This window comes from Harpia harpyja, chromosome 20 (genome assembly GCF_026419915.1).
Source record: "Harpia harpyja isolate bHarHar1 chromosome 20, bHarHar1 primary haplotype, whole genome shotgun sequence".
NCBI lineage: Eukaryota > Metazoa > Chordata > Aves > Accipitriformes > Accipitridae > Harpia > Harpia harpyja.
The window spans coordinates 18,427,639-18,441,363 of NC_068959.1; the positions used below are offsets into that span (position 1 = coordinate 18,427,639).

Consider the following 13,725-nt stretch of genomic DNA (forward strand, 5'->3'; position numbering starts at 1 on the left):
TGACAGAACAGAGGAAATGTGTGTCTAACCCCTCCCTATAGCACAACTATCCTGAGAATACAGTGCTAAGGTGGAAGTTAAGCAGGACCTCATTAAAATATTGACATCACCTCACTGCTGGAAGCATAGCAGCAAGTATGCATTTCATATGTTAAACCATCAAGTTTCTATCTACTGAGCTGAATTCACTTCCCTGGGGTTCATTTCTTTAGAGCCTGTGTGTGGCTCTGCTTTTTCTGCTGCTTTTAATCTCCTACTGACACACGTGTGATAAGAGCAGACATAATGAAAGCTAAGACATGTCACTAGAGTGTTTCCTGGACTCTCATAGCCAAGAGCTGTGAAACTGTGCATGTTTGATTAGATTTGGGGGTTTTTTTGACAGAAGCTCTGTGTAATTTTCAGGGATGTGGTGTAGCACCCTTTTGCTTTAGACCTTGCATGTATTCAAATCTATTCAAGACTCTGAAAAAGTATTCAGTCTGAATTATGACATTACCAGTATATTTCAGTAAGAGAGACAAACTACCTCAAGAGAAGTCCAGGGCTTGGAATATCACGAGTGCTGGAGCTTCAGCCAATTTCTCTGCAGGAAGCTTGCATGGCAAGTACTGTGCTTGGCTTGGAAAGAAGGATCTAGGCACTGGCCTCAGCCTCCTCTGTAGCAAAAAGCTCTGTCTGCACAAAGTTCCAGGGAAGTCAATGTGGTTTTCCACAGGCAGAGATGGACCACCTGCTTGGAGTGACCTCCAAGTCCAAGGCATCAGACTGCTCCTGGGAAAAAAACATCAGAATTGTAACTTCAATTTATGCGCACTCTGTATATGTATGCCTGTACTTCAGGCAAAAGGTTTTGTACCCAAACCTTGATTCTCTTAGTTTCTCACTGTTCTTTAAAAAGCCCATTTTAGTGTGTGTGCTTTTTCATAAGTACCCTTTCTTCCCCTAGATTTCTGTATAAATAAACAATTAGTCATGCTTGACAGATGGGATATTAAATAAACAGATGATCCAATTTGAGTGGACAGTTTGTGGAAAATTCTGATGTGTCACTCTCTGTATACATTCCTCTCCAATGAGGAATGCTGCCTGAGTCTGAAGATTACTATGCCATAAAAACCCAAGTTCTATAATGATGAGGAAATCTCTGTGCAATGTTCCTGAGGCTCTGACTGATAATACTAACTGGAATTACACAATGAATGAACATGCAGTATAATCATTATCTGCCTGGCAGCAATGCCAGAAACCAGTGGAGAAGATAATATCAGGGCTGGGATGCTGCTGCTGAAGTGCTAGACTGGTACAAAGGAGATGTTGATTCTAAACTTGCTGCTGCTTTGCTCTTGATAATCATAGGCAAGTGAGTCCATCTGGTTGTATGTCAGTTTACCATATTGGAAAAAGAGATATTAGTACAAACTTCCTTGGGAGTCCAATGTAGCTGGATTTCTATACATGGAAAATGCTCAATATTAATGGTAGTATTATTGCAAATAATAATGGCATGGGATGTGGCATGCTGAGAGCTCTACCCACACAAGCTATGTGTATTCAAGTAAGGTGTTAATTCTTCATTTTAAGTAGATCAATTTTCAAAGCTATTCCTTGAAGTTATACTTTTCTTAGGGGTCAATAAAACTATGATTCTTGATGTGTTGGACTACCTCAAATCTCGAGGTCATTAGGACACAGCTAGTAGGAACAATTGGCTGTACTTCCTAGACCGGCTTCCAAACAGATCATTAAAACTTCATTTATGGTCTATCCTGAGACAGCTGTGCCTTTGCAAGTGCAATGAAGATGTTACAGTATGTCTGTGACCCTTCTGGACCTAAGAGAACACCCGGCACCTCTACACTTTCATGTCAGGGTGAGACTCAGTGCATATCATCTGTTTCCATACCTCTCTTCTCTGTGAAGGAGAGCTGGGTGCACAGGCTAAGCAGGAATCTGTGGCATACTCCAGCCAAGACTTCAGCTTTGACAATCAGTACAGCAGGGACCACCAGGCTCAAGATGAATATGTGGAGACTGAAAACAGTTTCCAGCGCAGGAAGAAAGATCCTACTCTTTCTTACTGGATTAATGTAACAGTGCATCATACTAACATGGAAAAACTATGGGAAGGAGTTTGAGAGGAGGTAGTTTCTGCAATGATACACTTCCCCAACCATAGGGAAAAGGAGTGACTTGAATTTTCCTTCTTGGGGCAAGAACTTTCTGGCTTCTGTGCAAAAGTCTTTCTGCAGCCAGATATACGAATGGACCAGACCAAACACCCAACTAGTTGATAATTGTTTCCCATGATGCTAAGTAAGAGAAACTTAGGAAAAGAATATAAAAAATACAAATACTAAAGTGTTTTCTCTGACAGTACCTGGGATCTATGATGGATCCCAGCCATCATCCCCTTTGCCTTTTTGGCCTTCACAGCATGATGACAATGTCTGTGGGATGAACTGGGTAATATGAATGCTATACCCTGACACCCTTGGCAGCAGTTAGCTCTGGAATTGCTCTTTCTAAGCCTAATGTACCCACAGAAAAATAGGGATACTCCCTTTATACTGGAGAGGCCTGTAAGAAAGCAGGGCATTCAAGTTCACACTCTGTTCATACCTATTCCAGAGATTATTCTTGAGCATTTGCTGTGTGGTTTCAAGTTCAGGGATTAAATTTTGTCCTGATGCAAACAGGTTTAGCTGTCTGATGTCAGTGGAAGCTGTACTGGCTGAACTCCTGGTTGAACTTGGCTCATATGAGTCCTACATACTCAGAGAATATTTTTACCTCTCACTCACCCACGCTGTGATCCTGAATGGCAATGTAGGAAAGAACAATTTCCTACAATGCACTTTTATATCTCTTTGGGATGACGATAAACTTGTTATATAGTGTTCTCAGGTTTTACATGCAGAAAATTAAACTAAGCATGGGTGTGAGTGAACCAGTTACATTTCTGAATGCTGTGTAACTACTGTAGTCCCTTATTAAACATGCTGAAAATACATGTAAAATAAATTAGAGGGCATATTCTGTATTATTTTGGAGTTTATTATACTAAAGCCTTCAGAGAAAAATACTTTCCCCAACCTCACAACCTTTCCTTTGAATAACCTTACTTTTGTACACCTTTCTTCCTTTGAGTGACCTCTTTAGATTTCCACTAATATACAAAAATTTAATATACAGTAATATACAGAAATACTACTTGTCTATACTCATCTTATTGTATGAGGCCATGTCATGGTTTAACCCCAGCCAGCAGCTAAGCACTATGCAGCCGCTCGCTTACTCCCCCCACGGTGGGATGGGGGAGAAAATCGGGAAAAGAAGTAAAACTCGTGGGTTGAGATAAGAATGGCCCAACAGAACAGAAAAGAAACTAATAATGATAATACGAATGAAATGACAGCAGTAATAATAAAAGCATTGGAATATACAAATGATGCACAGTGCAATGGCTCACCACCTGCCGATTGACACCCAGTTAGTCCCCAAGTGGTGATTCCCCTGCCCCCACTCCCCCCAGTTCCTATACTAGATGTGATGTCACATGGTATGGAATACCCTGTTGGCCACCTTTGGTCAGGTGCCCTGGCTGTGTCCTGTGCTAACTTCTTGTGCCCCTCCAGCTTTCTCGCTGGCTGGGCACGAGAAGCTGAAAAATCCTTGACTTTAGTCTAAACACTACTGAGCAACAACTGAAAACATCAGTGTTATCCACATTCTTCTCATACTGAACTTAAAACACAGCACTGTACCAGCTACTAGGAAGACAATTAACTATCCCAGCTGAAATCAGGACAGGCCATTATAAAAAAAGCTCAAACAGGGACATAACACCTTTGTTTCTTGGAGACTTTCTCATTTACTGAAGACTGTCTACATTTGCCTGCAACCAGAATAAGCTGCCTTTGTACTTTGCCACAGAGAACAGCAGTGTGTAATTTGAGGCCCTTCATGATCAGTATCTTTATGCCCAAGTATTTTTTTTAGGAGTGTCAGTGTTGGCGGCTACATTTAGAGGGCCTTTTGGCTGCTGAAACTTCTGCTGGAAGCCTGGTTAACTGCAGCTTTCCCTGAGCTATGGGGCTGCAAACCTCCACCACTCTACTGAACCTGCTGCAGCTTTTATGCAACCCTGTGGTTAAGATGATTCATTCCTGTTAATATACATTTTGTGTTCCTTTTGACCCATTTTTCCCTGTGTGCTATGGGTCTGCTGGTTTTGGCTGGGGTAGAGTTAATTTTCTTCATAGTAGCTAGTATGGAGCTATGTTTTGGATTTGTGCTTGTATTGGCTTTGTGTAGCAAGGTTTTGGTAGCGGGGGGGGTTACAGGGGTGGCTTCTGTAAGAAGCTGCTGGAAGCTTCCCCTGTGTTCGAGAGAGCCCATACCAGCCGGCTCTAAGACAGACCCGCCGCCGGCCAAGGCCGAGCCAATCAGTGGTAGTGGTAACGCCCCTGTGATAACATTTTTAAGAAGGAAAAAAAGTTGGGACAGACGGTATTCGGCAGCTGGAGAGAGGAGTGAGAACATGTAAGAGAAACAACCCTGCAGACACCAAGGTCAGTGAAGAAGGAGGGGGAGGAGATGCTCCAGGTGCTGGAGCAGAGATTCCGCTGCAGCCCATGGTGAAGACCATGGTGAGGCAGGCTGTCCCCCTGCAGTCCATGGAGGTCCACGGTGGAGCAGATATCCACCTGCAGCCCGTGGAGGACCCCACGCCGGAGCAGGTGGGTTCCCGAAGGAGGCTGTGACCCCGTGGGAACCCCGCGCTGGAGCAGGCTCCTGGCAGGACCTGCGGATCTGTGGAGAGAGGAGCCCATGCTGGAGCAGGTTTTCTGGCAGGACTTGTGACCCCGTGGGGGGCCCACGCTGGAGCAGTCTGTGCCTGAAGGACTGCACACCGTGGAAAGGACCCATGCTGGAGCAGTTCGTGAAGAACTGCAGCCCGTGGGAAGGACCCACGTTGGAGAAGTTCGTGGAGGACTGTCTCCCGTGGGTGGGACCCCATGCTGGAGCAGGGGAAGAGTGTGATGAGTCCTCCCCCTGAGGAGGATGAAGCGGCAGAAAATAACGTGTGATGAACTGACCGTAAACCCCATCCCTGTCCCTCTGTGCCGCTGGGGGGTTGGTAGAGAATCTGGGAGTGAAGTTGTGCCTGGGAAGAAGGGAGGGGTGGAGGGAAGGTGTTCTGAGATTTGGTTTTATTTCTTATTACCCTACTCCAGTTGATTTGTAATAAATTGAGTTAATTTTCCCCAAACTGAGTCTGTTTTGCCCGTGACGGTAATTGGTGAGAGATCTCTCCTATCCTTATCTCGACCCACAAGTTCTTTGTTATATTTTCTCTCCCGTGTCCAGCTGAGAAGGAGGGGGAGTGATAGAATGGCTCTGGTGGGAACCTGGTGTCCAGCCAGGGTTAACCCATCACAGTGCTGAAAGCAGTGTTAATAACACAGGGATGTTTCCATTATTGCTGAGCAGTGCTTACACAGAGTCAAGGCCTTTTCTGCTCCTCACCCCACTCCACCAGCGAGCAGGCTGGGGGTGTACAAGAAGTTGGGAGGGGACACAGCTGGGACAGCTGACACCGACTGACCCAAGGGATATTCTGTGCCATATGACATCATGCTCAGCAATAAAAGCTAGGAGAAGAAGGAGGAAGGGGGGGACGTTCGTTCGGAGTGATGGCATTTGTCTTCCCAATTAACCACTATGCATGATGGAGCCCTACTTTCCTGGAGATGGCTGAACACCTGCCTGCTGATGGGAAGTAGTGAATGAATTCCTTGTTTTTCTTTGCTTGTGTGCGTGACTTTTGCTTTACCTATTAAACTGTCTTTATCTCAACTCATGAGTTTTCTCACTTTTCTTTTTCTTCTGATTCTCTCCCCATCCCATGGAGGGGGGTGAGCGAGCAGCTGCATGGTGCTTAGTTGCTGGCTGGGGTTAAACCATGACATATAGGCCAAAAGAGGCAAATGGATGTCAGAACAAATCTCATTCTCTGTGTGAAATGAGTGCCAGGGAGGCTTAAATTGATGTCTGGGATATGACAGTTTCCTTCTCCCTACTATGTAAGACCTCTCGGTTTCCATAACTTCCTTTAATACAGCTCCTAGCACTCATTATGTCTGTTGTCCTACATTCCGCCCCCAAATATGTCATGATGTATATATATAAATGCAATTAAACATGCTGCAAACCTTTGATACAGAGATATACTAATTAACAACCTGCTGACTCCTTGATTTCCCTATTGACATTTTACTGCCTTATTACAATTTATTTTTTCTTTTGAAAAATCACATTTCCAACTTTGAATTGGATCTCTGGGAATAAAGGACAGCCTTGGAGATGGCTTCATGAAGGAGTTACTTAGCACTGTGTTCTCTACAAATCTACCGTTCATTTTGTGTAGTCAGCTAAGGTTATGAAGCCAGGAATGGTCCAGAGGAAAGTGACTCGCGGCTTTTTCAATCCCCCCGCCCCTTTCCCTCCCTCCATCCTCACATCACTGTACTGTTTACCTTACTGTTGGAAACCTGTAGGGGGCAGAAATGTTATTTTACACCTGAAACTCGTGCACCACTCTCTATTCAGGTGTACGTTTAAAACAATGTTCAGGAATGTATTTAATCTCTGCCTCAGTTTTTCATTCATAACCTTGGGCTGAGATCCCCACAAATGTAATAATCTGTGAAACAGGGAAGTCATGTCATAGATAATAAAGGCTCTGGGTTGTGTGGAGGTGATGGTGACAGGAACCACAAGACCTTTGGGTATTTGCTGAAATCCAGGTGGGGATGATTTGGAGGGAGTAGGGACCCTGCTCCTCTATTCCGCTCGCAGTGTCCTGAGGAGGGGTGGCCTCAGTGCTCACCACCCCCTGTCTCTAAGGGCAGTGTCTGAGGGCGCGGCTGGCTGACTTTGGCCCTGGGGAGCATAATAAAGGAAAAAGCAGACTTCTGAGAAACTTACAGAAAAATTTACCTGAAAGGTTGTGAGGGAGCACAACACTGAGACGGAAGCTGTAGCCGCAGGGGATGTCTGTGTGGGGCTGGCAGCAGCCTTGGAGGCCTTCTGCTACTTCTGCCAGCCAGGGTCAACCATCCTCATGAGCTCATACCTGCTTTCTACAGAACGCTTCCTTTGATGTTTTTTAGAAGTTTTCCAAAACTGGGGGCTATTAAATCCGAAAAGACCTGAAATTGAGTGTTAGGTGTTTCAGGCTAGAGGCAACTCGGTGGAAGTCAGTGGGCACCAAAATGTCCGGCGCCTGATGGCTCAGCCTGGGGGTGTCAGTCCAGGCACGAGCTTCATGGTGGCTATTACTGAAGTAATTTTGTCTCTGTGTCACTTTTTACGTGCCGAAGTACCTTTTTCTGAGGTAAAATGAGGCGGTGCAAAGCCTCTCAGAGCAGTGCTCCGCGGCTCCCTGCCTGAGGAGGCGGTGAGGGGGGGGAGGAAGGCGGCAGCGCGCGGGGGTGCCTGTGTGAGGCGGGGTGGAGGAGGGCGCTTCCAGTCGGGAAGGACTGACAGTCGCCTGTCTCACAGTCAGGTGAAGCAATTGGTAAAGCCCTGAATTTTGCCTGAGAGGGATGTAAATTATCCTGGAAAGCTGTTTAGTGACCCCTGAGTGAAGGGGATTACTGTTGTTCCCTGAAGGGACAAGCTGTTTGTGCTTGTTTCTCGGTAAAGGCAGAGGACTCAGCTGTTGCTGCTCGGAGGTGAGGCTGGCTCCAGGTGGCTTTGTTACAGACGGGGCTGATCAAGTCATCTAACGAGTGGCAGCTGGGTGTAAGCAGAAGCCTGAGGTAATCTGCTTTGTAACCCACCCCGGGACAAGCAAATACTGTATTTTGGGGGTTCTTTAAAAACATCCGAGAGGACTTCAGCATGAATTAAAGTCTAAAGATGCCTGACACTACCCAGCGCTCAGGTGGGGTCAGAAGCTCTGAAGCACCTCTGCTTTGCTGCTGGACACATCAAGTCTTTTTATTCAAAGTATTCCAGGCACGCAGAAATAATTGACTGAACTGGAGAAGCCAGAGCTGTGGCTGTTGCTAGGGGATAAACTCGCAGTACACTAAGAGGGAGCCTTGTGAGCATCGGACAAGTACAAAGTGAGATAGCGTACAAAAAGTAAAGGTCTGAAACGGTGCCGTGCTGCACAGAGGTGTGAGTACAAGCCCTGCAGGCTCTTGGAGGCTGACAGGCACGTCCCTGAGTGTTGAGCAAATAACCAGCTGACCAGCATCTAAGCTGGTAAAATTAAAAGAAGAGACTTTTTTCTGGGCACAGCTTTGCTTGCTTTCTTCTAACAGGTTTTGCGAAGGAATACTCTGCAGCCTTCTACATGCAAAGTGAGAGTATAGTGTTGGTAGAATAAAAAAAAAATATTATTTTCTGGTTCCCTTGGGCCTGATGAGAGTAAAATTTACAACTTAATTGAAATCAGCTGGAAAAGAGCACGAAGACAACAGTCTTCAAAGAGCAGCTACTGTTGTTTGCAGCAGTCACCACCCTGTGACTCCAGCATTAATTGCTGCATTACCAGTGCCCGGCGTTGGCAGCCTGCAAAGCCTGGTGAACCAAACCCCTCCTCCTTCCCTGCCTGGCTGAGGTGTTGCCTGAGCTTAGCAACTTCCATCAGGGCATCGCGGCATGCGTGTACAATCATAGCCGAGAGGCTGAAGGGGAGAGCTGTACCTTTAACAAAAAGAGGATGCAAATTTCTCCACTGCAATCTTTCCTAGTAGCTTCAGAGAGGCAAACCTCAGTGCAGAGGCTGGGGCTCAGTGCATGAGAGCAGAGTTTTGTGCATTGCACAAACTGTCATCTCAACTTTGTAAAGCACTCGCTTTTTTATTTTTTTGTTATTCCTGGACTTCGTAAGAGAGAAGAGCTTTTCCACCCGTTTGAACCATGAGTGGCTGTTCAAAGAGATGCAAGCATGGGATTGTCAAATTTGCCCAGACTATTTTTAAGCTCATTACAGGCACTCTCAGCAAAGGTAAGAGAAAACATTTTACTTCATACCGTTACTGTGCTGTTAGCTTTGTGGGGGGAGTTTTGTAGCCTTTAAGGAGGCTGGTGATAGAGTTTATTATTGTCTCTTCAGAGGTGTTTTGGTTTAATTCTGGGAATTGGCTGCTCTGAAAGAAGTTGCTCTGTGCAGTGAAGATTGGAGCTATGCTGTAAAGCCTTATGTAATTATTTCTAACTTGTGTAGTTTGTAACCTGTATTTGTCAATCTGCCGTAGCTCACAACTGTAGTGGGCTATTTCAGTGTGTTTGGAGATGTGTTTCTGGAAGCAGTTGATGTGCAGCTTCAAAAATCTAAAGACTTCGTAACTGTCAGTTATCGGTACTTCTCTGTGTCATTTTCTACTTAAGTGTTTCTCCTTGTTTGAAGCGTGTGTACCTTGGTTCAAAATCTAGGTTACTGCTTATCGCATGCATTTTGAGTACCTGCTTGTCACCTACACGCTGTGTGCCTTACCATGTGCAGGTAGAACAGTACCCAACTTATTTATGCTGTTCCCTTTGCTAAAATCAAACAATAAACAAAATAAATCCTCTATTCTTTGTAAATCTAGTAGTTCCTGTGATGGTGCTCTGAGGTAAGTTGTTACATTATTGTTGTGGGTCATTCCTTTCATAAGGATACTTCTCAGCACCATCTATGGCAGCTGATTAAATGAGTATTGGTGATCTGTTTAGGAACTCCTGACAATAGTAAACAGTGTTATGCTTGACTGCTGTTTGCCTGTTGAAATGTGGACAATGTTTAGGTGAGGGTCAGACTTCTCCAAGTTTTATGTGTGTGTGTTTGGTTGGAGGGGGTATGATTTTTGGAATTAATAATACAGTTCAGACTAAATTATTAGTGGAGAGATTTGTATAAGGCTGAAGAGTCTCTGTTATGATGTGTTTTTTTTAAATACAAAGTCTGAAGCTTTTTTTAATGTGTTCATAGTCAAGGAGCAAAAAAGAACCATGTATTTTTCAGATAAGTTTAGAAACCTTGGAGGTGTGTGGCTGTGTTGGCTGTCTGGAGCACAAGTGCTCCTGCATGAATTTTAATGTTGAAGTTGTTTCTTAGGATAAACTAAAGCAGACTGAGGTGACTTTTAAAATAGCAAATGTGAAAGTGCCAAGGACTGTTGAGTGCAGCTTCCTTTTGTAGAAACTGGGGAAATTTATTCAGTCTGTCTCTCTAGAAAAGAAATATAGTTCTAAGACAGCTTTCTCATATTAACCTTACTGGATTTCAAATAAATCTGCATGAGAAAATGTCTGTTTCACATTAAGAACACTGGACAGGTTGGTTGTTCTTAAAATCAAGATTGGTTTAACATTGCATCTTCTTGTATTTAATCAGTCGTCTTCCATTTTTTCCCCCGTCATCCATAAGCTGTCAAACACCAGCAGAGGAAAGATTAAAAACTTGTAAAAATCTGTCACAGAAAAGAGCTGTCAGATGTTGGTTATAATTCATGATTAATGCCAAGATGTCTCTTTAATATCAACAACAAAAGAGAAATTCACAGAAGAAAATATAGTGAAAGAAATTACTTACTATCGTGCTAGGATGCTGTCTGCAAGACCTCATCCCCTACAGCATGTTGGTATGGTGTGTCTGATGTACTTTATTTGTGATTTTTTTTAGGGGATAATGGAATATAGGGTGTATGCTGCTATATTCACAAGTGATCGGCAATAAACTTCATGCTGTTTGCTTGAGCTCCCATTGAGATAAGGGGAAACCTGTGTTCTGGTAGTGTTTCCCCATGTGCTCATCTAGAGCAGTTCATCTAATGGGGAGTTTTCAAGCAGTCCTTGTGCCTCTACTGCTTGCCTTGCTTTGGCAAAGGGATACATCAACATTTGAGTCTGACAGTAGAATAGCACTATATGGAGAGCTAGAAATGAGAGTATAAAATGTCCAAGGTTTGCTTCCCCCCACCCCCCTTTCTTCTGAAAGATGCCAGTGTTGCGCTATCATTGTCTTTGCAGCCAATGCAATGGTATCATACAGTTTTACCCACTTAGTTCCTATTGCAATGTCTCATTTCAAGCTGCTTGGATTAGATAAGAGTGGCTTCCTAGGATTCAAAGTCTCTAATAAACTCTTTTTTTTTCTACTCAGCTGCTTGTGTTTTGAACTGGAAGAACTAGATTCAGGAAGGAATAAACCATGTGAATGAGTTTGTTGTATAGATATCAAACACCTGCTATAATTAAAATGTTTCCGTATCATTAACTATGAAACTCATAACTAGGAAATGATTAGAAATCTTGCTCAGGAGTGTTGAGTTAAAAAAAAAAAAAAGTGTTGAAGTTTGTACGTTTATCCCAGAGCTTATTGTTTAGTATTTCTTTTGCTAAAACTTATGCATTGAAAGCCAAGAAATAAAAACTGTTGTATATCGCTATTATGGGGTTTTTAACTGACACCATATACATGCTCTTGAATATTCAAGCAATATCCCCTGTGTTATTCATCTCACTCCTGCTTCATTTCCTTCATATTGTTTAATGTTTTTTTCTATATTTACTTTAAACACTTTTTGCAAGGAGAATCCTTTGTGAGGCACAAGATTCATTCTCTTCTTACGCTTCCATCTTTCTGACGGTTATTGTGGTGGGGGATATTCCACAATTCAATGAGATGTAATCCTTAGCTGTGCTCTGTGGCTTCTGCTTGTCTTAATAATAACATTTTTCTTTCCCCTTGATTATTTACAATAATAAAATGAGACTGAACTGCAGCTATAAAGTCCTTCCTTTTGCAACAGGGTGCGACGAGTCAGCAGCCTCTCCTTGCAGTTGGCAGTAAGGGAATAGGCACACCTGATACCATCGTGTCGTCAGTAGCCTGTTTGGTATGTCCTGATTTAAACCTGCAGCTGCAGCAGATCTATGAGGTTGTAAACCAAGAAGTTCATAGCTAGTACCTCTGCAGAGCTGGACTAGCAAATTTTGCCAGATTACCTCTTAATGTGTTCTAATTTGGAAAACCTTAGTAACCGAGCAGAGGTTTCTGCTGCTGTACCAAAGAAAGCCTCCTCCACCAAGAGCTTTGTATAGTGAGATGTATGCATTAAAGAAAATGTGCCTGGAGAAGCATGCCCCTTTACAGCTGGTAGGAGCAGAATAACTCCCTTATTCTCCTTCTTGGCACAGGTGGGGGTCCAGCACCTGCAGGAAAGAGTCTGGAAGAGGCTTCTGGAACTGAGTTACTGTGGTGATGGACAGTGCATGAGCAGCAGCACCTCCACCAAAGTTGCCTCAAATGGGGGGTGGGGAGGAAGGTTTTGTGTGAGGTTTGGGTGTTCTTCCACATTACTTCTACTGTGGTATGTGAAATGATGGTTCCTCCTCCATGCCCTGGGAGCAAGTAGGGGTGGTAAGAATGAGTTTGTTTGGGGGGTTCCTATTGAGCAGAATGATTAAACAGCAAGCCTCTGTGTGAGAGTGAAGATACTGCTAATGTCATTAAAAAACGTAGTACAGGAGGGCCTTGCTCAATTACTTGCTGGAATGAGACCTCTTGGATTTCTATTAATGTGTTCTAATGATCAGCACAAGAAAAGCAAGATTATTTTAGGGACCAACTCCTTCAAAATGTTCCTTTGCAAAAGCAGATAAGCTTCTGCAAATTAACTACCCTTTCACCTTTGTTCCTGAGCTGCCCCTCTTTTAGTTGTGCTATTAAAATGATTGCCAAAGGCTCTCATTTCTGTTTTCTTGCTTCTCCCATCTTTGTTCTGCAACACAATTCATCTAGAAGTGGCAATTTGTCCACTTTTCATAGTTTTAATTGCCCAATTATCTGTTCCACTGCAGTGATAAAGTCTTCAAACATCTTGCTCTCCCTACAGCCTCCCCCCAGCAGGAAAGAAAAGTATTCTGAGTGTTTTACAGCAATGTGGTCTGTTTTGCTGCTGCTTTGTGAATCCAAATTACAGCTAGTCTTCTGAGATGTTATGTGAGACGGAAAGTGCTTGGTCCCTTTTAGTCATACACAGGCTCTGTCTTCTCACAATGGAAGTTAATCTTGTTCCCTTTGGAGCATACTGCCACTGCATTAGGTTTGTCTTCATGACTCTAGCCTCTGAAAACGCAAGGGTAGGGTAAATGTTGCTGGATGCCCTAAAGACACAGGAAGGTTCACTGCAGTTCAAGTGATGTCAGGGTTCCTGCACCTGTGGACATATAAAAAGGTATTTTGATTCTCCTGCTGCTGTGTAGCTCACCTTCACCCCTTGAATTCTGGCTACTGCCTTCAAATTTAGAGAAGCTCTGATTCAGAGGGCTCTTGTAAAAGCCCTAAGGCGTCAGGTCTCTCTTTATAAAAACTTTTCTGAATGTTTTAAATGTTCTTTAAAAAGGAAAGTGGTTACAGAAGCCAGGTGAATAACATGCTTTCCAGAGTGGGGTTAGAGCTTGTCCATGTTTTCCAAATAGTCCTGAAAAGTAAGTGAGAGTTTCTGCACGTAACATGCTGGTGTAAAGCCACAGTTAGAGAGGGGCAGAATAGCTGTCTTCGCTGTGCTTCCTAGAGAAGAGTCCACAACTAATGAATCTTAACAATTCAGTACCTGATCCTAACTCAACCAAGTGAAGCTCTCCAATTTCATTGCACGGCTGGTAGGAACTCTTGCATGGTGTGTCTATGGGTTTTGTTTTGCTTTTTAAAAACCC

The 13,725-nt window shown here is 43.7% G+C and overlaps 1 protein-coding gene across 1 annotated transcript in view; it reads left to right on the forward strand.

Moving 5' to 3' along the window:
• The first annotated feature begins 8,572 nt into the window (after positions 1–8,572).
• The window catches only part of KCNIP1 (potassium voltage-gated channel interacting protein 1), a 475,234-nt gene continuing 470,081 nt past the window's right edge, over positions 8,573–13,725 (forward strand). The window contains exon 1 of the mRNA XM_052772081.1: positions 8,573–9,028. Within this exon, the coding sequence (XP_052628041.1) occupies positions 8,941–9,028 (88 nt within the window). The 5' untranslated portion in view covers positions 8,573–8,940. The remainder of the gene's footprint in view (positions 9,029–13,725) is intronic.